The sequence below is a fragment of the Aptenodytes patagonicus genome, chromosome W (assembly GCF_965638725.1).
Source record: "Aptenodytes patagonicus chromosome W, bAptPat1.pri.cur, whole genome shotgun sequence".
Lineage (NCBI taxonomy): Eukaryota > Metazoa > Chordata > Aves > Sphenisciformes > Spheniscidae > Aptenodytes > Aptenodytes patagonicus.
In genome coordinates this window covers 33,729,890-33,753,610 of record NC_134981.1, presented here as the reverse complement: position 1 = coordinate 33,753,610, position 23,721 = coordinate 33,729,890, and the positions used below count along the sequence as shown (strand labels likewise).

The window sequence follows — 23,721 nt, the reverse complement described above, 5'->3', positions numbered from 1 at the left end:
AGAACACAAAGAAGTATGCAAAAAGGCACTGAAGAACCTAAAAAATGCCATGCCTCCAGCACCCTTTTCACACTCACGCCTCAGTTCTGATCTTGTCTAAAATTTCTGGGTATGAATCTCCCCAGTTCTTCTCTGTACCTAAAAGGAAGGAGGAAGAAAAGAGGCAGCTCTGAATAGAGTTGATAAGGTATCGGTTTCTTGCTGGAGGTGGCACCCTGGCTATGGCCAGAGCTTGCTGACAGTGAGCCAGCCTGGCCATTTTCTCAGGGCTCCACTAGAAGCACCAGTCACCTCTACAGCTCCCACAGCTGGAGGGCAGAGGCAGTGCTGGCCTGGGCAGCTTAAAGCATCAGGGAAGTGGAGATGAATGATTCTGTCAATTTTAGCCATCCTATTGCAGTTTGCTTTCTGTAAGCTTTAGAATGAAAACAGGTTGTTTCAATATGTTTGTATTTTCTCAAAAGGAATCAAAATGCAATCTGAGAAGGACACCAAATTTCCATTTTTTGTGTGAGTAGTTCTGTCACTTCAGGAAGAACTATGCAAGACAAATTTCTACTCAGAAAACAACATGTAGCACTTATAATACAAGTCAGAGATAACCGACTATTGATGATAACAGCTAGAAATTGACAGGTGAAAAAAAAAAAATCTCTGCATCAACTATATCAGCACTTCTAATCAGAAGTGTTATTTAAAAAAATCTGACCAGTAGAACCCTTTCACGTCTGTATTTCTGGCAGGTGCATAACTTGATAGCATGCTTAAAAACAGGTAACCTGTGACTTCTGTTCAAGTAAAACCATTGGTGTTTTCTTAAATCTCAGTACAGAAACCGCAAAAGAAAAATCCACACAACAGCTAGAATCTCTTGCTTTTTGTCCTTGTCCTTTGTCCCTCTTAAGAAATTTGTTGACGTGACAAAAGCTGTATATAGGTTTACTTAAAGATTGTGTTAAGTGCTTTCCCTCTGCTAGATTACTGTCTTCTTGGGTACTCTTGGTATTGGTAAGGGTTAGCAGTTTCCCATACTTGCTTTAATAGTGAGGGATAAGTGCTCTTTACTGTCACAGGTACTGTTTTCTTAATTGTTTTCCCTCTCCCCAGTATGTACACACAAATATTTAGGATGACCAATTACTATTCCTGTATATAACACTCCATAGCCACTGCTCTCATTTGACCAGGACACAGCAGCAACCTCTCTCTTCAAACAAGGATCACACTCCTAGATGAGGAGCCATTTCCTTGCCAACAAGCTAAATATTTGATCAAAGTCCTCATAAATGCATATGTAAAGAAGGATCCACTGGAAACAATATATTAACAATATTTGGATAAAATATTATATACTAACATATTTCATGAAAGATTTTCAGTATCTTGTCCTGGAATTCTTCAAATCCTCCCTTCAGAGCTTTATATGTGGCATTTCCCTTGATGGTTTAGAAGGACGAAACAGCACTATTCATGTTTTTCATGTCATCTGTGAAACAAATGTGGATAAAACCTACTAATTTTGAATAGTGAAAAGGACTTCTCCTTCCCCTCCTTAAATCTCTGAGTCCATAACCTTCACTGGATATGGAAATGTCATGTTCCTCTGATCTGGTACCGTTTGAAATGCTTTTTTAAATTTATAATGGATGCAGCCTTCAGCACGAGAGATCCTGAGAAAGACCTTTTCAGTGATATAATAACAGTTTAGTTTTTGATCTGAAGATAAATCCCATTTTATTTTTGTCTGAAATCTGTTGCCAGGCACAGACTTTTCAGGTACAACAAGCCTCACTATAAGTCACAACAGTGGCCATCAGCACAGCAGTACTCAAAAAAAACCCCAAATGAACAAACACCATTGTGTAGAAGGAGAACTTTAAACTTTATCAGAAATGAGGAAACATTAAAAAGTAAGAGACTGAAATCATTATTTTCACCTTATTTTTTCATGGCTGCTGCTGTTTTTGTGAAAAAATGACATTTGCTTTGGCACCTTTGAAATTTAGAATCTAAGCTTCAGAAGATTTCATAAAATCCCAATTCATGACAGGAGAAAACAAATAAGCCCCATTTCTTTCCAAAGAATGCTGAGGTGTAGAGAGACACTCGAAGACTTCTGGGTCCCCCAAGCCTAGACCTATTTCAGATCTCCTATTACAGCTTAGCTGGCTGCAAACATTCTCTTTCCAAATGCTCAGAAATTCCCAATCAAAAATTTCTGAGTCAGATTAACAGCTCCTAAGGGCAAAACCAGACATCCAAAACACCTCTCTGACTCAGCCCTGTAAGATGGCAGCATCAATCAACTCTGAATACACAGAATATAATTTATCTTCTGTGAAATGTGAATGCTGCTTCATTAATGGAACATCACTTCAGTTTGACCAAGGTTTTGCAGAAGAGGCCTTCCTGACCCTACTACCTCCAGTCTCTGCCAAATAGGGGAGGGAGAGGCAGAGGTGAAAATATTGCATTTATAGATCTGTTGACTGCAACCTTCACCTACCTACCTGAGACAAAGCAGTTATTACATGGAAACTGAAACATACTGAAGTTACAAAACAAATTATTTGGAAGAAATTGAATTTCTGACATCAACAAGTGGAATATGTTGATGTCTGATGTTGATGTTTACTATAGAAATGCAACATGTGCAAAAAGACAAGACCTAGACACTTCTAAAGAACACTAATTATTAATTATTCTGAGAACACTAATTAAGAACAGCAATTGATGATGAATCTGTAGAAAACAACAGAAAACACACACACCACTTCTGAATTACCTACTTTGTTGCAGAAGTAACAGGAATACACCAAATTAAATCAAACAATTTTTTTCCAAAAGGACATGGTGTGAAATCTCTTACGAGAATGCCATACTAGGACACAGATGTTGATAGCAATACTGATAATTAATACAAAATGACTGGAACAGAATCCCCATGGAAGCATCCATTTCCTTAAAATGAAGGCTTCAACAGCAACAGTTAAATCCTCAGTTTCATCTCAGCAACAATAGATCCTATTCCTCTTTCAGTCATTCGGAACAAAAAACCTCACACACACAAAACAAAAAAACCCCCACAAACCCAGTAAATCAAAGTTTTTCTTGTCCTTTAGATTCTCAAACTTATTTGCTCTACTAGGTGAAAAGAATCACCATTATCAAACTCCAAATAATTTCATCCCTTTCAAAGAATAGGTGGTATTGAAATGATATTAAAGCAATAAAAAAGCTACCTAGAAGATGAACTGTGTCCAAAATATCAGTGAATACAAAGCAAATATAAGACAAATCACCATTTAACAAATTGAAAGAAATACATTATTTTGACTATTATAAACTGAAATACATAATGGCATTTTTGTATTTTAAAATGGGTGTGCAATATTCAGGAAATAAAATAATAAGCATTCTGCAAAAGTTATGCTGTCTGCATGAAAAAGCCAAAGAAACATGAAAAAAAAGGGGTAGATTCCTGGTCCGAGTTGAATGTATAACAAATCAGGGATGTTTCCAAAGAAAGGTGTTTCTAGAATTCACAAATACTATCTTAAATATTTAAAAGAAAGCAGCTGATGTTCAAAGCTACTGATGTAGCCAATATTAAACAAATGTTTCTCACACTAATTAACAGTACAGTGGTTTTGTTGTTTAAATACCAGATGGCACTCATCATACGATAAGACGCTGTGGCTCTTACTGATGCTGAACTGCCTGAATTTGCTGCAACAAATACAGCATCATAACAAACATACATTATTCCTGCTTTCTTTTAAGATACATTTGGGACTTCATAAAGTGGATAGCTATGTTTTCATGAGATTAAGAATACCTTTGTAAAAGTGACAGGTATGCTAGCATCCAGCTGTACGTGATCTGCAAGTTCTGTAAACTGCTGCTGTTGTTTCTGTAATGTTTCTAGCAATCCTGTAATTTCCTGTTTGGCCAACACTACTCTGCAGTCATCCTAAATAGACAAAGAAAACTTTCGTGAAGGCCCGCAGCGGGTGTTGACGCGATGTGATTTCTGCCCAGTGCTCTGAATGTCAAAGTGAAGAAATTCAATGAAGCGCGGGTAAACAGCGGGAGTAACTATGACTCTCTTAAGGTAGCCAAATGCCTCATCATCTAATTAGTGACGCACATGAATGGATGAACGAGATTCCCACTGTCCCTACCTACTCTCCAGCAAAACCACAGCCAAGGGAACAGGCTCGGCGGAATCAGTGGGGAAAGAAGACCCTGTTGAGCTTGACTCTAGTCTGGTGCTGTGAAGAGACATGAGAGGTGTAGAATAAGTGGGAGGCCAGGCGCGCGCTCAGCGGCGCGGAGCGACCCGCCTGCTGGCGTCCCAGCCGCTGGTGAAATACTACTACTCTGATCGTTTTTTCACTTACCCGGTGAGGCGGGGGGGCGAGCCCCGAGGGGGGCTCTTGCTTCTGGTGCCAAGCGCCCAGCGAAAATTTTTAGGCCAATGGCATCCTGGCCTGTATCAGAAATAGTGTGGCCAGCAGGAGTAGGGAAGTGATCGTGCCCTTGTACTCGGCACTGGTGAGGCCGCACCTCGAATACTGTGTTCAGTTTTGGGCCCCTCACTACAAGAAGGACGTTGAGGTGCTGGAGCGTGTCCAGAGAAGGGCAACGAGGCTGGTGAAGGGTCTGGAGAACAAGTCTTATGAGGAGCGGCTGAGGGAACTGGGGTTGTTTAGCCTGGAGAAAAGGAGGCTCAGGGGAGACCTTATCGCTCTCTACAACTACCTGAAAGGAGGTTGTAGCGAGGTGGGTGTCGGTCTCTTCTCCCAAGTAACTAGCAATAGGACGAGAGGAAATGGCCTCAAGTTGTGCCAGGGGAGGTTTAGATTGGACATGAGGAAAAATTTCTTTACTGAAAGAGTGGTTAAACATTGGAACCATTGCCCAGGGAAGTGGTTGAGTCCCCATCCCTGGAGGTATTTAAAAGATGTGTAGATGAGGCGCTTAGGGACATGGTTTAGTGGGCATGGTGGTGTTGGGTTGACGGTTGGACTCGATGATCTTAGAGGTCTTTTCCAACCTTAATGATTCTATGATTCTATGATAAGAAAACAAATGTATGCCTTTCCTTCAGTAACTTACTTAATACAACCAAACACAACGTAAATATGATGGCTGGAAATAAAGCATTTTAAATAGAAATACTCTAATTAAAGAAACTCACATTTACAAAAAAAGATTTATTTAAAATTGCGATGGAAGTGTGAAGGCCTTGTCATTCTTCCTTAATACTAAAAGATACTAAATAGCTCTGCAGTTTAAAAAAATCCCACCTTTTTCTTTGACCTCTCTTAGTCCTGTAAGAATATAAATTATAAAAGAGTAATGTAATATATAAAGAATATTTATATTATTCATATATCATCCCAGCAGCTGCTTTGCAGCATACAGGAACACAACACAAAAAGAAGATTAATATCCACCCATTAACGATGGGAACATTTGCATGGTTAAATGTACATTTGAATAAGCAACCAGACACTATCTCTAAACAAGTTAAAAAAATTTAGAACAAATAACACATTAATGAAGTAATTTCTCATGCTCAGTTTACTGTTGTGGTGGGTTGACCTTGGCTAGCCGCCAGGTGCTCACCAAGCCGCTCTGTCACTCCCCCTCCTCAGCAGGACAGGGGAGAGAAAATACGATGAAAGGCTCGTGGGTTGAGATGAGGACGGAGATCACTCACCAATTACCATCACGGGCAAAACAGACTCGACTCAGGGAATTTAATTTAGTTTATTGCCAATCAAAAGCCAGAGTAGGATAATGAGAAATAAGAACAAATCTAAAAACACCTTCCCCCCCACCCCTCCCTTCTTCCCAGGCTCAACTTCACTCCTGATTTCTCTACCTCCTCCCTCCGAGCAGCACAGGGGGACAGGGAATGGGGGTTGCGGTCAGTTCATCACATGTTGTCTCTGCCACTCCTTCCTCCTCACACTCTTCCCCTGCTCCAGCGTGGGGTCCCTCCCATGGGCTGCAGTTCTTCAGGAACAGACTGCTCCAGCGCGGGCTCTCCACAGGGTCACAGCCTCCTTCGGGCGCATCCACCTGCTTTGGCGTGGGGTCCTCCACGGGCTGCAGGTGGATATCTGCTCCACCGTGGACCTCCATGGGCTGCAGGGGGACAGCCAGCCTCACCATGGTCTTTACCACAGGCTGCAGGGGAATCTCTGCTCTGGTGCCTGGAGCACCTCCTCCCCCTCCTTCTTCTCTGACCTTGGTGTCTGCAGGGTTGTTTCTTTCACATATTCTCACTCCTCTCTCCTGGCTGCTGTTGCACAGCATTTTTTCCCCCTTCTTAAATATGTTATCACAGAAGTGCTACCACCGTCGCTGATTGGCTCAGCCTTGGCCAGTGGCGGGTCTGTCTTGGAACTGGCTGGCACTGGACATGGGGGCAGCTTTTGGCATCTTCTCACAGAAGCCACCCCTGCAGTCCCCCCCGCTACCTAAACCTTGCCACATAAACCCAATACAACTGTTCACTGCATATACTATCTACTTTTTGCTGTCATTAAATCAAGTGAATAATGGACCAACCAGATACTCTCATATAGCCACTTTCTTCACACATTTAATATGATCTTGAATTATCTGTATTGCAAGTGCTACAGCAAGTTATTTAGTCCAAAACACATTTTTTCCTACCAGCCTCACATGACAACTATCCTCCAACACTTATACTAGTAACTGCAACTATAAAATCCTTCCTATAAATCTTGTAGGTTTTTTGCTTCAGTTTCATATCTCCTTCCCACTAACCTCACAAATAACCAGAAATTACTCCAGACTAGAGAGTCACACCACGGGATTTCCAGCAACTGGAGGACTTGATGCTTTTGTACTGATTATCCTTGTCTAACACCCCGTTGTAATGAATACTTCCAATCTCATGTTATACCATTATTTTTTTAACATTGTAAAGGAAAAAAAAATGCTGAGTACCATTTAACCTTTTTGTTTGTAGCCTAAACTTAATTTGCAGTTCCACGTATCTTATCCAATGTTACGGCTCACTTGCCAACCTGCCTGTTGTAAAGTCTTTTCACAATGAAGGCAAGCTGTTGAAACCTGTGACAAGAGGATGGTCATGTCTTCTTGCTGTTGTCTAAGCCAAATCAACTCCTCTCTCACATGAGCATCAACAACACTAAGAGCCATTTCCTCCTGATGACAAAGGGTTTCACAAAGATCAGAAAAATAGGCTCGAACACATGAGCGAGCATTCTCTGCAGTCCCTGGTACCTACAGTGTTGCAGTTGAGAAATCAAGAGGATTAAGGACACCAGCTGATTCCAGAAGTTCATTTTTCATTTTATTCCAATTTCTAGCTTATGTTCACATCTGCTTGGCTACCTCACAGTTCAAGTCCCAGTTATACAGAAAGTCTAGACAGCCCTAAGACCAAGATCCTCCAAGAAGTTACTCCAATAATCAAGTAGCTTATTTGTATAGATACACACCTTAGTAGAAATGACCAGGGAAAAAAGCTTCAATAGTATCATAGCACCTGAAAACAGATGTGCAATCTGTCACAGTACTTCAATATTGTACTTGCAGTTACACAGCTTTCCCTACTGCCTCTCTATTTTTAAGTAAACTAAAAACATTGTAACGGACTACAAGGTCCCCTCTATCTGCTGTCTTAAGCCTCAATACCAACTTGGCAGAGATAAGAACTTAAGGTCTTGTCTTACAAAACCTATGTATCATTTTCAAAGAAATTCCTTAAAATGGCACACATTGTAATAAGGTATGTTATCATTTACTGCCCTGAAAAATTCTTCATTTGTTAGAAGATTAAAAACAACCTCATAAACTACATCTCAGTTATTACAAAAAGCAAATATTCAGTGCATGTGGGAAAAAAAAAAAAGCATATGTGTTCACTATGGGCCATTCCAACTCCATCTTCAACTATTTGTTCTCCTCCTTCTATATGCTGAACAATTCCAACTAGTTTTCTGGAATAATCTGAGATTTCTTCTGTGAAGGTTCTTATACAGTGGGCCATGTCTAATATGGATGCACGAATCTGGTTTGCTTCTGGTTCCAAGACAGAATGCTATTAATTAAAAGCAACATATCAAAGATCAAGCATAAATATCTTCCTTAATAAACTTTTTTATTTTACTATGTATTTTAAAAAAATATATACATTTTTAGGAAAGACAAGTAAGAATTTAAAACCATCTTGCAATTTTAAATGCAATCAGGAGTTACAGATTATGCTGAGACTAAGATAGGCATCTAGCAATTACACAAGTAAACATACGAATTTGCCTGTTTCCCATAATCACTTATAAAAAAAGTAGGGTGGTTGGACTGCACCGGGTTGAGTGAGCCTAGTATTTGCATGATGAAAACAACTTTCAGAACTGGTGACTCGATGCTGTGAGAAGTTCAGAAAAGCATCAAATAAAGGGACTGTCCATCTTAATATATAAATAACTTATTGTGGTCTTAGAAATAATGTTGGGCTTTTTTTCCTTGTAATTTTAGCATGACAGTTATCTGAAATGAAGGGAAAAGGAAAAAACAGTATGAAGTTACTTCTATAAAGACATATCAAGAATCTACCCTCCTTTCTTAATAATCTTTTGTACTTTAATTGGATAAATAATTATGCAAGCCACCCCCATGGCATGACTAGAAACAGGTTCTTAGCAGTACCTTATGACCTTGATGCTTCCCATATTCTTTGCAGACACAACACATAAGAGGACTGGCTTGACAGCCCTCTTCTAAACAAGCATGCACTTGGTGTTGGGAGCACATGGTCTTCTCATGCAGCTTATCAGCAAGAGGTACACGCCTGTGTTTTGCTAGTGTCTTTGTAGAATGAGTAAGCTGGGAACAGTCTACACACAGGTGAGTGGCACAAAGTGCAATAAACAGATACAACGTGGGCTTCATCTTCATTGCAATGAATGATACTCTAACAAAAAAAAAAAGACAAAACTGAAGTTGTTAATATTTGATCCCAATAACTGGGGGAAAATCAGAAGACCTGCCACCAATATAAGCCCGAAAATAGACTTTCCTTAAAAGTTACATGCTAATAAATATTTGGATTACTTTGGAAACTTCATTTTAAGTTCTCAATAAATTTTAAAAAAATAAAAGTCAGTTTCCTTTACAGTCAACTCCAATAAATTAATCTAGAGGTGTTCAGTGGTTCTATAAATCCAAACTTCAGTGGAAGTTGTAAAGGTTTGGAGGCTAAAATAATTCACGCTCCAGTCATTTCCTCCAAAGCAGGCATTACAGAACAAAGAATTACAGTTACATACAGACAAAACACCAATGGACAAATTTGCACTTAGGGCACTTATCTATTCCTAGAATGGCACTGCATGATACTTTTTGCATACCAATTGTTAATACTGGGATGATTAAAGCAGCCAGTTTTGATAATGAAGTGCTATCACATGATGTAGTGATATCAAATGACTATAAAAGGCAACTACTTGGGAAGAATTGAAGTCTTTAGGAAGAGTTTCTAAGAAGTTTTAGAAAACTATCCTTAAATCACTATAACTAAAATATCCAAATGAGTAACCTTTTCTAAGAATCTTAAAAGCCTAAAAAAGGGGAAAAGAGTATACATGCATGGCAATAACTTTTTATTTTCTGCTTTAGTCAGTGCATATTAGCATTTAATTATGAAGCAATTAATTAAAGCCTTAATACTAGATACTGAAAGAAAACAACAGCATTATTAGTGAAATTAAATTTGGCAAGGAACTGAATTTCTTTTTTTTTTATCTAAAGATAATTTTAAGCAAATGTAAAAAACTTTTCTGCTTTTTTAAAACTCAGTACCTCTCCAGATAGACCAATAGCTGCTTCTGCTGTCCCACATTGCCCAGCAGGTCCATTCTGCAACCATTCCAAGAATTCCAACAAAGCAAAATTCTTTTTCAAGCCCCAGACACCAGAATCTCCTATTTTTGAGGAAGAGTTAAATGAAGGGGAGGAGAGGAAGAAAAACCTCAAGCAAATACCATCATGACAAGCTCCACAAACCACAGGTAAGATTCTGACAAATATTAAGAGGGCATTAACTACAGTGATATTAGTTAGAGTGAGATACAACTACCACTTTTTCTATGTAAGCTCACACTGCCTTTCCATCCTCTTCCTTCCTTCCATCACGGAACTATTTAATATTTACGCAGATTTTCCCTACTTAAAAGATGCCAAGATTATTAAAATTTACAAAAACTCAGTAAAAACACTTATAAAATAATCTGTGATAGCTAACAACTAAGGACTACAGGGAACACACACACTATAATGTGTATCATAAAAATTAATACATTTTGTGTAACTATGTACAGTGAACATTTCTACCGTACTAACAGAAGCTGTGAAGAATTCACACTGACAAACCTCATTCCCTGAATCACAAGATGCAACACCTATTGCAGTTCTCAGTCCAGTAAAAACCTGAATAAGAGTTAAAACAACATTCATAAAGAAGGACCCACATACAACACTAGTTAATACAGCAAAAAAGAAGATATCTCATACTCCCTAGAGCAAACCAGAAGTCCATGTCTACTCCTGTATCATCCTCATTTTGTAGAGGTTAACATGAAGCAATGTAATGAGAAGCAAAACCAGAATTGCATCCCAATGACTGCTGCTAAATGCTACCTGCATAGATTATGTAGTATATGAGAACCCTAGTGATTGCTTCTTCAAGAAAATATCATCCCTTGACTTTTTTCAGCATCACTGTCATAAATTTAAAGACATTTTCTCTGTTGCAGGGTAAAGGTGCCTCAGAGATGAGGCATCATCTTTGAGCGCTGGGTTATTACTTTTTAGTCATTACAGAATCACAGAATGGTTGAGGTTGGAAGGGACCTCTGGATGTCACCTTTCCCAGACCCCCTGCTCAAGCAGGGTCACCTAGAGTTGGTTGCCCAGGACCATGTCCAGATGGCTTTTGAAGATCTCCAAGGATGGAGACTCCACCATCTCTCTGGGCAACCTGTGCCTGTGCTCGGTCACCCTCACAGTAAAAAAGTGTTTCCTTATGTGCAGGCAGAACTTCCTGTGTTTCAGTTTGTGCCCATTGCCTCTTGTCCTGTCACTGGACACACTGGAAAGAGCTTGGCTCTGTCTTCTTTCCACCCTCCCTTCAGATATTTATAAAAATTGATGAGATTCCCCCCCTAAGCCTTCTCTTCTCCAGACTGAACGGTCCCAGCTCTCTTAGCCTTTCCTCATATGAGGGATACTCCAGTCCCTTCATCATCTTAGTGGCCTTTCACTGGACTCTTTCCAGTAGCTCCACATCTCTCTTGTACTGGGAAGCCCAGAACTGGACACGGGACTCCAGGTGTGACCTCACCAGTGCTGAGGAGAGGGGAAGGATCACCTCCCTGGACTTTCTGTCAACACTCCTTCTAATGCAGCCCAGGATACTGTTAGCCTTTGTCCTGGTTTCAGCAGGGATAGAGTTAATTTCCTTCCTAGTAGCTGGTACAGTGCTGTGTTTTGGATTTAGGGTGAGAACAATGTTGATAACACACTGATGTTTTAGTTGTTGCTAGGTAGTGTTTACACTAGTCAAGGACTTTTCAGCTTCCCATGCTCTACCGACTGAGAAGGCTGGAGGTGCACAAGAAGCTGGGAGGGGGCACAGCCAGGACAGCTGACCCAAACTGGCCAAAGGGGTATTCCATACCATGTGATGTCATGCTCAGCATATAAAGCTGGGGGAAGAAGAAGGAAGTGGGGGGACGTTTGGAGTGATGGCGTTTGTCTTCCCAAGTAACTGTTACACATGATGGAGCCCTGCTTTCCTGGAGATGGCTGAACACCTGCCTGCCGATGGGAAGTGGTGAATGAATTCCTTGTTTTGCTTTGCTTGCGTGTGCAAGCACGGTGCCTGCCTGGGCCTGCCTTCTACTGTGCCTGGGAACATTTTGATAACAGCAATGGCCATGCGCTTGGGCTGGCAGATGGCCAGGGCATCGCTGCTGTTTCTGTGCTGCTGTACTGGGCAGGCTGGAACTCCAGTGTGAACTCGAGTCGAAGGGACTGTGACCTGTGGATAAGCCCATGCCAGAGCAGGTACATCTCGAAGCGTCTGTGGCCGCGGTTACATTTGTGCTACAGCAGGTTTACTTCTGAAGGGACTGTGGCTGCGAGTAAGGCCATGCTGGAGCAGGTATATCTCTGAAGACATTGTGGCCCATGGAGAAGGCCATGCTGGAACAGGTGCATCTCAAAGTGACTGTGGATAAGTCTATGCTGCAGCAGGTGTACCCCTGGAGAGACTGTGGCTCATAGATAAGGCTCCACTTGGAGCAGGTACAACCCTAAGGGACTGCAGTCTGTGGATAAGTCCAAGCCAGAGCAGGGGCAAGGGGAGGAGTTCATTGCAATGTTAAACCCTATGGTTTGATCCGAAGGGACCAGGGGTGGAGATTGTAATGGAAACATCTTTAAATTGTTGTAACCCATGATTTGAGTTGCATGTTGTAGGAATTACTATAGCAGGAACCCCTTGTTGCTAGCCAGGCTAGGAGCAAGGGGAGGAGTTCATTGCAATGTTAAACCCTATAACCTGGCCCAAAGGGACCAGGGGTGGAGATTGTAATGGAAATACCTTTAAATTGTTGTAACCCATGTTTTGAGTTGCATGTTATAGAAATTACTATAGCAGGAACCACCCGAACCAGTGGAGGACAAGCCTTACAAGAAGCAGTGCAAGTGCAGCAGTGACCTGACCTGAGCTGGCTTTGGTACCCAGTAACTCCACGCAACACACCACCTCTCCTGGCCTGAGTGACCACCATCACAGATGGAGCCCAAAGTCACGGACTAAATGAACTCAATGGATATTTCATGGACATTTCTGGACATTTTACAGACATTCCACAAGGGTGGTCCATAGACTAAGGGAATAATATCTGTGTGTTATATCAAAGGATGGAAAGCGGGGCGGGTGGTTAATGAGATTGTACTGGAAAATATGGGACTTGAGCATGACGTAGATGGTATAGAATAAGGGGTGGATACTGTCCTGGTTTCGGCAGAGATAGAGTTAATTTCCTTCCTAGTAGCTGGTACAGTGCTGTGTTTTGGATTTAGGGTGAGAACAATGTTGATAACACACCGATGTTTTAGTTGTTGCTAAGCAGTGCTTACACTAGTCAAGGACTTTTCAGCTTCCCATGCTCTACCAACTGAGAAGGCTGGAGGTGCACAAGAAGCTGGGAGGGGGCACAGCCAGGACAGCTGACCCAAACTGGCCAAAGGGATATTCCATACCATATGACGTCATGCTCAGCATATAAAGCTGGGGGAAGAAGAAGGAAGGGGGGGACATTTGGAGTGATGGCGTTTGTCTTCCCAAGTAACCATTACGCGTGATGGAGCCCTGCTTTCCTGGAGATGGCTGAACACCTGCCTGCCAATGGGAAGTAGTGAATGAATGCCTTGTTTTGCTTTGCTTGTGTGCACAGCTTTTGCTTTACCTATTAAACTGTCTTTATCTCAACCCATGAGTTTTCTCACTTTTACCCTTCCGATTCTCTCCCCCATCCCACTGTGGGGGAGTGAGCGAGCGGCTGTGTGGTGCTTAGTTGCCGGCTGAGGTTAAACCACGACAGCCTTCTTTACCACAAGGGCACACCAAGTCCACCAGGACCCCCAGGTCCTTTTCTGCAAAGCTGCCCTCCAGCTGGTTTGCTCATTCTTTTCTCATTCTCTCTCTGAATTAATTATTTACTTCTAATGCAGAAAACATCTAGCAACTTCCTCTCAGCAGAGTTGTTATATATAAAATTAAAAATACATATTTTAGTTGTATGCTATCAGATATTCCTCAAATGGGATGTTTGCCATTTTCAAGGACTGAGTATACAGAATCTGAGGTTCTCCTCAATATACAACATCTAGAGAGTTATATTTGATTAACTGCAATAGGCCAACTACCACTGCTGAATCATGACTATATACTTTTGGATATCAAGAATGACCAATTGCAGCTGGATGATCTGAGAATAAAGAGGTGTTTTTAATGGAGCTTAGTGTTGAATTCACTATGAATTTCCAGAATGAGTGATTTCTGTGGGTTTGGGTTTTTTTCCCCCCTCTCTCTTTTTTTTTTCCTCCCCTTCTTTAAAATCAGGGGCAGATCATCTTTTGAAGTTGTCTGATGCCCAAACTAAACCCTTATTACCGCACAGTTTAGAATCAGTTTAAGTCCTAATTGACACTAACAAGGCTGTTCATATATAGCATCAGTACATGCCAATCCAGGTACAGGGTGTAATTACTTGTTAATGATTCCTGATTTGGAAGGGACAAGTAAAGAAACACATGTGCTCTTCCTCCTGCCTCAACACTATGATGAACTCAAAAAAAGATGTCTTCTGCTGTTGTCATAGGGATTTTATTATGATCAGTTCACCAAAATTGGTAGAACAGAGATATATAAACCAATCCCCATTAAACCTCCAAACATCCTGTTTTCCTAACAAATATCACAGAGTTAACCCATCAATGCCTATGATCTCATAACAAATTATTTTCACCAGCTCTTGGAACTACATATCTGAGAACAAAGACAATCTCAAGAAGTTAATTACATCCAACATTACCACTGAATACTAATAGAGCACTTCTTTTGTGCACTGAAAGGAAGGCAAGATGTGAAGGACATTAGTTTTATCACATAACATTGCCCTTATCTCTTTATCAGATGTTTACAGAAGTGTACACAAACTGCAAACTTCAGAAAAAGAAATACAGGTGTTTTGCTAGCTTTGAGTAGAATGACAGAAGGCACAACGTTACCAGTAGTGCCTGGGGTAGTGACACATGTACAGTTACGTAGCTAAGAAGGTGCCTGGAAGTGCCACCTTGTATTTAAATAGAATCTGTATGAACAGAAATTGACTCATCTATTTTATTACGGAACTTTTGAACTGTGTTCATAAGACAAGAAGAGGCAGCTGCAGTTACTTTTTAGAGTGTGGTACACCACTATCTGGACAAAACTGCAGCTGCATACTGCTTCTGTAATTCAAGTATGTTTCATACTTCATGCAAACATATCAATCTAAGAATATGATCCAACCCTTTAGTGCACTTCTGCTAGTCATGGTAAAAAAAAAAACCAAAAAACAAAAACAAAACATACAGTAGTTCTTTATTAAATTCAAGTAACTGCTTTATTTGATTTACGCTTTGCTTCAAGCATGATCTGGAAAACACAATTTTAGAAAACAATGCCAGATCCAGAAAAAAGTTGGGCTGCCTCTCATAATCCAGATGCAAAGACTAGCAGAACAGCAACTGGAGCCTGAGGTTGGTTCCAGATGATCTCTAAAAACTCTTGACATTTTCAGTCCACATATCTGGTGTCTGACAGAAGTCTGCATCTGATGTGAACTCACAGAAACTATATCCCACATGTTTTCCCAAAGAGAAAGCCCAGGCTACTTGACTTGTCTGGTTCTCCTGAGTGTTGTTTCGTAACTCCTAAATTATGCTGCCCTGTGGTGGCCTGGTAGGTATATGCCCTCTGCATCCTTCTGGAATTCAGATGTCATCTCACTGATCCTATACAGACATTAAGTCTTTCTTCTTCAATACTGAGATTTGTCAAACACTCCATAGATTTTGATACATCATTAGAGTGAAAGTGCTGTTCCAAATGAACAGACAGACACCAACTACTATGAGTAGCAGAGAGTTATGAGAATGAGCAAAAGAAAGTACCAAATACTCATGTTTCACTGCTCCTCAGCTTGGTACACACAGACAGAGAATAATCAACATTTTCATGGTTCTAAAAATACGTATCTTCAGTTCCCACAGGAGTCTGGATTTGCAACACACAGAGTATACACTGCTATAAAGGTTCTTTGTAGAATTACACAAACACTGTTCAAATATATTCACTACATAAAAGGCAAAGCTTTTAGAGCTAGATATGTTACAATATTGTTTGTAAGGAAGGGACCACAAAAGCCAAAAATGGATCTGCAAGTTCTCCTATCTTCAGCTTGTTAAGAATTATTCTCTGTACTGGTTTTGGCTGGGATAGAGTTAATTTTCTTCATAGTAGCTTGTATGGGGATATGTTTTGGATTTGTGCTGGAAACAGTGCTGATAACACACCCATATTTTAGCTATTGCTGAGCAGTGCTTACACAGAGTCAAGGCCTTTTCTGTTTCTCACACCACCCCACCAGCGAGTAGGCTGGGGGTGTACAAGAAGTTGGGATGGGACACAGCTGGGACAGCTGACCCCAACTGACCAAAGGGATATTCCATACCATACGACGTCATGCTCAGCATATAAAGCTGGGGGAAGAAGAAGGAAGTGGGGGGACGTTTGGAGTGATGGCGTTTGTCTTCCCAAGTAACTGTTACATGTGATGGAGCCCTGCTTTTCTGGAGATGGCTGAACACCTGCCTGCCCATGGGAAGTAGTGAATGAATTCCTTGTTTTGCTTTGCTTGCACACGCAGCTTTTGTTTTGCCTATTAAACTGTCTTTATCTTAACCCACTCTTGCTTCTACATTCTTACTTTAGCTTTTTATTATATTAGCAAATCTCAGGGTATATATGGTACGCACTGTCAATCTTGGGCACAGACGGAAAAACAAGCAAAGCTTACAAGTATGCATCTCAACTATTAATCTACTAAAACAAAAGTTATAACCGGTAAGCACCCTATAAAACATGCATTATCATACAGAAAGTCACATCTCATTTCACTGGTATCTACCATAAAGTTTACATATTTGAGAAAAAGCCACTTTGCTTCTTTTTACACTAAACCTAGTATAAAATTACGGCGTACTCAATATACACATTTTCAAAACATCTGATCAAGTGTTTATTTTATATTAAAAACACTAAAAGATGAATCGTGTAAATACATCTATTTAATCTGTTAGACTTTAATTCAAATTCTGCTTTGGTCACAAGTGTGTGAGTCACAAGTGAGTCTAGTGATCTCATCCTTGTGCCTACAGGGGATGTTTGTGCCCATTGCAAAACCACTACACTGACTATCTGACTGTCTCTTCTCAAGAGAAGAATAAGACATGAATAGCAGGAAGTATGTCAGCCAGGAATGAGATAGTGACAGAGCTGTGTGAAGATATTAAGACCAACTCCAGCCAACAATACAAATGTCATTTTCAAAAAGCATGAAGCTTGTCTGCGAAAGGATTATAAATAATGCAAGGAATAAAAGAGCAACTTGTGTCTAAATGTCTGAACAAAGCAGAGAGAATGTTATGTTATAGCCACATTTTCTTGCACAATGTTTTCAAGTTTTATCTTAGCACTCAAACACTAGCAAAAATATATGAATGTAGACAATACCAATGGGATGGATTCCATGAAGGATGCCAGAACTTGCATACATCAGTTCAACAAGTTCTAATGATAGAAAGTAGTTTCAGCCCTGTTATGTGATGATGGCAGGGAGAGTTCACCTGAGCCATAAACTGCTAAATGCTTCCTTAGCAGAGCTGCTCAGCTAAAGTGAGAAGTCAGAGCCTCCAAAACTGTTATATAAGCACATCCTTCCCCACAGTTCCCTGGTCTATGTATTTCCAAAAAACCTAATCCCACACAGGAAAGAGAAGAGAGAAAGCAGGCTGCAAGAAATGATTCACCTCTTCTCCCAAATCAGGATACTTTAAAGAAAAAGCTTTAAGAGGAGTCGTCTTCTAAAAAAGACCATTTTATAGATTTCCCCCCCAAATATACTGCCTGAATCAACATCATATCCAGAATACATGGCTTCAAAAGCTTGAAAACTGAAAAAGCTTTTCCATTACATCTTTTTGGTTAAAGAATGTTAATCCAGTTGAATATAAACACTAGACAGCTCACCTACCTTCAACATCTACATGCTCATTTAAAAATCGCCACCGGAAAATTAGTCACAGGCAACTGTCCTGGTTTCAGCTGGGATAGAATTAATTTTCTTCCTAGGAGCTGGTACAGTGCTGTGTTTTGGATTTAGCATGAGAATAATGTTGATAACACACAGATGTTTTAGTGTTTTATTATTGTTTAGCTTACACTAGTCAAGGACTTTTCAGCTTCTCATGCCCTGCCAGCAAGAAGCTGGGAAGGAGCACAGCCAGGACAGCTGACCCAAACTGGCCAAAGGGATATTCCATACCATGTGATGTCATGCACAGTATATAAACTGGGGAAGTTAGCCGGGGGGCAGCGACTGCTGCTCGGGGACTGGCTGGGCATCGGTCGGCGGGTGGTGAGCAATTGCATTGTGCATCACTTGTTTTGTATATTCTTTTATCATTATCATTATTATTATTATTTTCCCTTCCTTTTCTGTCCTATTAAACTGTCTTTATCTCAACCCATGAATTTTACTTCTATTTTTTTTTCTCCGATTCTCTCCCCCATCCCACTGGGGGTGGAGGGGGAGTGAGCAAATGGCTGTGTGGTGTTTAGCTGCCTGCCAGGTTAAACCACAACAGTCCTTTTGGCACCCAGTGTGGGGCACGAAGGGTTGAGATAACGACAGATCTGACCAGAGCATGTCAAGGCAAATTTGTTAAAAGCATTCATCATATTGGTTTAACAGTCGCTGGTCATAATGTTGATTAATTTGCTCTCAAAGTTGTCGTACTTGCTCTCAAAGTTGTGTGATGTAACACCTTACTTGCTGTATATGTTCCCTGTTGTGCTATCACCTCTGGGAGCTGGATCAAGGATATCATTTTGCTGCACTGTGTAACACTACTGGTTTATGATGGGATAAAATTTTTGGTTGTGAGACTAATTTTTGTACTTGTACTTGTGTATTTGTACCCAGCATTGCCGTCATCTCCATACCTCGAGAGTCACTTTTTGGAAACTATTAATAATGACACCTTTTACCTTTTCTCCTCGGGGAACCAATCTATGGGGGAGAGAGTGGGGGGACACTTTCCCCGCTCCTTCACCTTCCCTTTCTCCTTCAGGCTAGTTAAAACAGCTCTTGAGAATTTTGAATATCCTTGGGATGTTCAAACCAGCATGTTCCTATTGCTTTGTCTCCTGAATCTGGTTCAGGTCGTGATCTTGTTTAAGGTTAAACAATTATTTAAGAATACCACTGTCGTGGTTTAACCTCAGTCGGCAACTGAGCACCACGCAGCCGCTCACTCACTCCCCCGCCACCCCCGGAGGGATGGGGGAGAGAATTGGAAGAGCACAAGTGAGAAAAATCGTGGGTTGAGATAAAAACAGTTTAATAATTGAAATAGAATAAAATAATAATAATAATAATAATAATAATAATAATAATAATAAAGAAAGCAAGTGATGCACAATGCAATTGCTCACCGCCCACTGACCAATGCCCAGCCAGTCCCCGAGCAGCGGCCCCCCCCGGCCAGCTTTCCCCAGTTTATGTACTGAGCATGACGTCACATGGTATGGAATATCCCTTTGGCCAGTTGGGGTCAGCTGTCCTGGCTGTGCCCCCTCCCAGCTTCTTGTGCACCTCCAGCCTTCTCAGTCGGTAGAGCATGGGAAGCTGAAAAGTCCTTGGCTAGTGTAAGCATTACCTAGCAACAACTAAAACATCGGTGTGTTATCAACATTGTTCTCACCCTAAATCCAAAACACAGCACTGTACCAGCTACTAGGAAGGAAATTAACTCGATCCCTGCCGAAACCAGGACAACTATCCAGAAATCAACCTCAGCGACAGGCACCGCAACTACTCCAACCCCCACGACAGGCATTGCAGCTACTCCAACCCCGGTGACAGGCACTGCAGCTGAACCAGAGAATCAACGCGTGCCGGTATCAGTCGCCCCTATACACAAGAAGAAATACACAAGAAAATCAACTCGTTTAGTAAGGGATGAAGATGAACCAGGGCCATCACGAGAACAAGAGGAGGAAGAGGCAGAACCCATAAACAAGGTGGTAACCACCCGAGCCCTATCCCTGAGTGAGCTGCGAGATATACGAAAAGATTTCAGCCGTCGTCCAGGTGAGCATATTGTCACCTGGCTGCTCCGATGCTGGGATAATGGAGCCAGTAGCCTAGAATTAGAGGGTAGGGAAGCCAAGCAGCTGGGATCCCTTTCTAGGGAAGGGGGCATTGACAAAGCAATTGGAAAAGGGACACGAGTCCTCAGCCTTTGGAGGCGACTCTTGTCAAGCGTGAAGGAAAGGTATCCCTTCAAGGAAGATGTCATATGTCACCCAGGCAAGTGGATCACCATGGAGAGAGGTATCCAGTACCTGAGGGAATTAGCCGTGCTGGAGGTGATTTATGGTGACCTGAACAATGAACAACTATCCAAAGATCCAGATGAAGTCAAGTGCACACGACCCATGTGGCGGAAGTTTGTAAGGAGCGCAACATCGTCATACGCCAACTCATTGGCAGTGATGACCTGGAAAGATGGAGAGGAACAAACAGTGGATGAATTGGCTAGTCAACTCCAGCAATATGAGGAAAGTCTCTCTTCCTCCCTATGGGCCTGCATCTCAGCTGTGGAGAAACTGTCCCGGGAGATCCAGCAACTCAGAGAGGATAGGTCCTACTCCTCACCTGTACGGACCAGTATCTCGGCTATTAGAAGTAAGCGTTCTTTTGCTCAAGAGAGAGAATATAAAGGGTACACACCACGGGCCACCCTGTGGTTTTAACTGCGTGACCACGGAGAGGACATGAGGAAGTGGGATGGGAAACCTACTGCAGCCCTAGGGGCACGGGTACGTGAGTTGCAAGGGAAAACAATCACAGAAAGGGGGTTCTTCCAGGAAAACTGCTGCTCCAGTTTCCAGTGGGCAGTTCCCCAGACAGAGTAGAAGGGCTGATTTTACTTCCGATCTTAATAAAGGGACTATCTGATTCACATTTACAAGAATTGAGTAATGGATACTATGACCAGGACTAGAGGGGCCCTGCCTCCAGCCAGGTGGAGGAATGGGACAACCGGGTTTACTGGACTGTGTGGATTCGGTGGCCTGGCACATCAGACCCACAGAAGTATAAGGCTCTAGTGGACACTGGTGCACAGTGTACCCTAATGCCATCAAGCTATATAGGGGCAGAACCCATCTGTATTTCTGGGGTGACGGGGGGATCCCAACAGCTAACTGTATTGGAAGCCAAAGTAAGTCTAACTGGGAATGGGTGGCAGAAGCACCCCATTGTGACTGGCCCAGAGGCTCCGTGCATCCTTGGCATAGACTACCTCAGGAGAGGGTATTTCAAGGACCCAAAAGGGTACTGGTGGCCTTTTGGTATAGCTGCCTTGGAGACGGAGGAAATTAAACAGCTGTCCACCTTGCCTGGTCTCTCGGAGGACCCCTCTGTTGTGGGGTTGCTGAAGGTCGAAGACCAACAGGTGCCAATCGCTACCAGCACGGTGCACCGGCGGCAATATCGCACCAACCAAGACTCCCTGATTCCCATTCATGAGCTGATTCGTCGACTGGAGAGCCAAGGAGTGATCAGCAAGACTCATTCACCCTTTAACAGTCCCATATGGCCAGTGCGGAAGTCTAATGGGGAGTGGAGACTAACAGTAGACTATCGTGGCCTGAATGAAGTCACACCACCGCTGAGTGCTGCTGTGCCGGACATGCTAGAACTTTAATACGAATTGGGGTCAAAGGCAGCCAAGTGGTATGCCACAATTGATATTGCTAATGCGTTTTTCTCAATCCCTTTGGCAGCGGAGTGCAGGCCACAGTTTGCTTTCACTTGGAGGGGCGTCCAGTACACCTGGAACCGAATGCCCCAGGGGTGGAAACACAGCCCCACCAGTTGCCATGGACTGATCCAGACTGCACTGGAACAGGGTGAGGCTCCGGAACACCTGCAATACATTGATTACATCATCGTGTGGGGCAACACAGCAGGAGAAGTTTTTGAAAAAGGGAAGGAAATAGTCCAAATCCTGCTGAAGGCTGGTTTTGCCATAAAACAAAGTAAGGTCAAGGGACCTGCACAGGAGATCCAGTTTTTAGGAATAAAATGGCAAGATGGACGTCGTCAGATCCCAATGGTTGTGATCAACAAAATAACAGCCATGTCTCCACCAATTAGCAAAAAGGAAACACAAGCTTTCTTAGGCGTCGTGGGTTTTTGGAGAACGCATATTCCAAATTACAGTCTGATCGTAAGCCCTCTCTATCAAGTGACCTGGAAGAAGAACGATTTCAAATGGGGCCCTGAGCAACGACAAGCCTTTTGAACAAATTAAAGAGGAGATAGTTCACGCAGTAGCCCTGGGGCCAGTCCGGGCGGGGCAAGATGTCAAAAATGTGCTCTACACCACAGCCGGGGAGAACGGCCCTACCTGGAGCCTCTGGCAGAAAGCACCAGGGGAGACTCGAGGTCGACCCCTAGGGTTTTGGAGTCGGGGATACAGAGGATCCGAGGCCCACTATACTCCAGCTGAAAAGGAGATCTTGGCAGCCTATGAAGGGGTTCAAGCTGCTTCAGAAGTGATCGGCACTGAAGCACAGCTCCTCCTGGCACCCCGACTGCCGGTGCTGGGCTGGATGTTCAGAGGGAGGGTCCCCTGTCCACATCATGGAACTGATGCTACGTGGAGTAAGTGGGTCGCACTGATCACACAACGGGCTCGAATAGGACACCCCAGTCGCCCAGGAATCTTGGAAGTGGTCATGGATTGGCCAGAAGGTAAAGATTTTGGAATATTGCCAGAGGAGGAGGTGATGCGTGCTGAGGAGGCTCCAATGTATAATGAACTACCAGAAAATGAGAAGCAATATGCCCTGTTCACTGATGGGTCCTGTCGTCTTGTGGGAAAGCATCGGAGGTGGAAAGCTGCTCTATGGAGTCCTATGCGACAAGTTGTAGAAACTGCTGAAGGAGAAGGTGAATCGAGCCAATTTGCAGAAGTAAAGGCCATCCAGCTGGCTTTAGACATTGCTGACCGAGAAAAGTGGCCAGTGCTCTATCTCTCTACTGACTCAGGGATGGTGGCAAATGCCCTGTGGGGGTGGTTGCAGCAATGGAAGCGGAGCAACTGGCAGCGCAGAGGCAAACCCATCTGGGCTGCCGCACTGTGGCAAGATATTGCTGCCCGGGTGGAGAACCTGGTTGTAAAAGTCCGTCACGTAGATGCTCACGTACCCAAGAGTCGGGCCACTGAAGAACATCAAAACAACCAGCAGGTGGATCAGGCTGCTAAGATTGAAGTGGCTCAGGTGGATCTGGACTGGCAACAGAAGGGTGAGTTCGTTATAGCTCGGTGGGCCCATGACACCTCAGGTCACCAAGGAAGAGATGCAACATACAGATGGGCTCGTGATCGAGGGGTGGACTTGACCATGGACACTATTGCGCAGGTTTATCCATGAATGCGAAACATGCGCTGCAATCAAGCAAGCAAGCGGTTAAAGCCTCTTTGGTATGGAGGACGATGGCTGAAATATCAATATGGGGAGGCCTGGCAGATTGATTATATCACACTCCCACAAACCCGCCAAGGCAAGCGCCACGTGCTTACAATGGTGGAGGCAACCACCGGATGGCTGGAAACATATCCCGTGCCCCATGCCACTGTTCGGAACACTGTTCTGGGCCTTGAAAAGCAAGTCCTATGGCGACATGGCACCCCAGAAAGAATTGAGTCAGACAACGGGACTCATTTCTGAAACAACCTCAT

General features: G+C 42.6%; 1 protein-coding gene across 1 annotated transcript in view; it reads right to left on the bottom strand.

Annotated features, from left to right (window-relative positions):
- LOC143171851 (E3 ubiquitin-protein ligase TRIM23-like) overlaps window positions 1-23,721 on the bottom strand; it is a 40,360-nt gene that overhangs the window by 4,314 nt on the left and 12,325 nt on the right. The window contains 6 exon segments of the mRNA XM_076360951.1: window positions 3,839-3,973; window positions 7,075-7,290; window positions 7,928-8,110; window positions 8,719-8,929; window positions 8,931-8,983; window positions 9,871-9,992. Of these exon segments, the coding sequence (XP_076217066.1) occupies window positions 3,839-3,973; window positions 7,075-7,290; window positions 7,928-8,110; window positions 8,719-8,929; window positions 8,931-8,983; window positions 9,871-9,992 (920 nt within the window).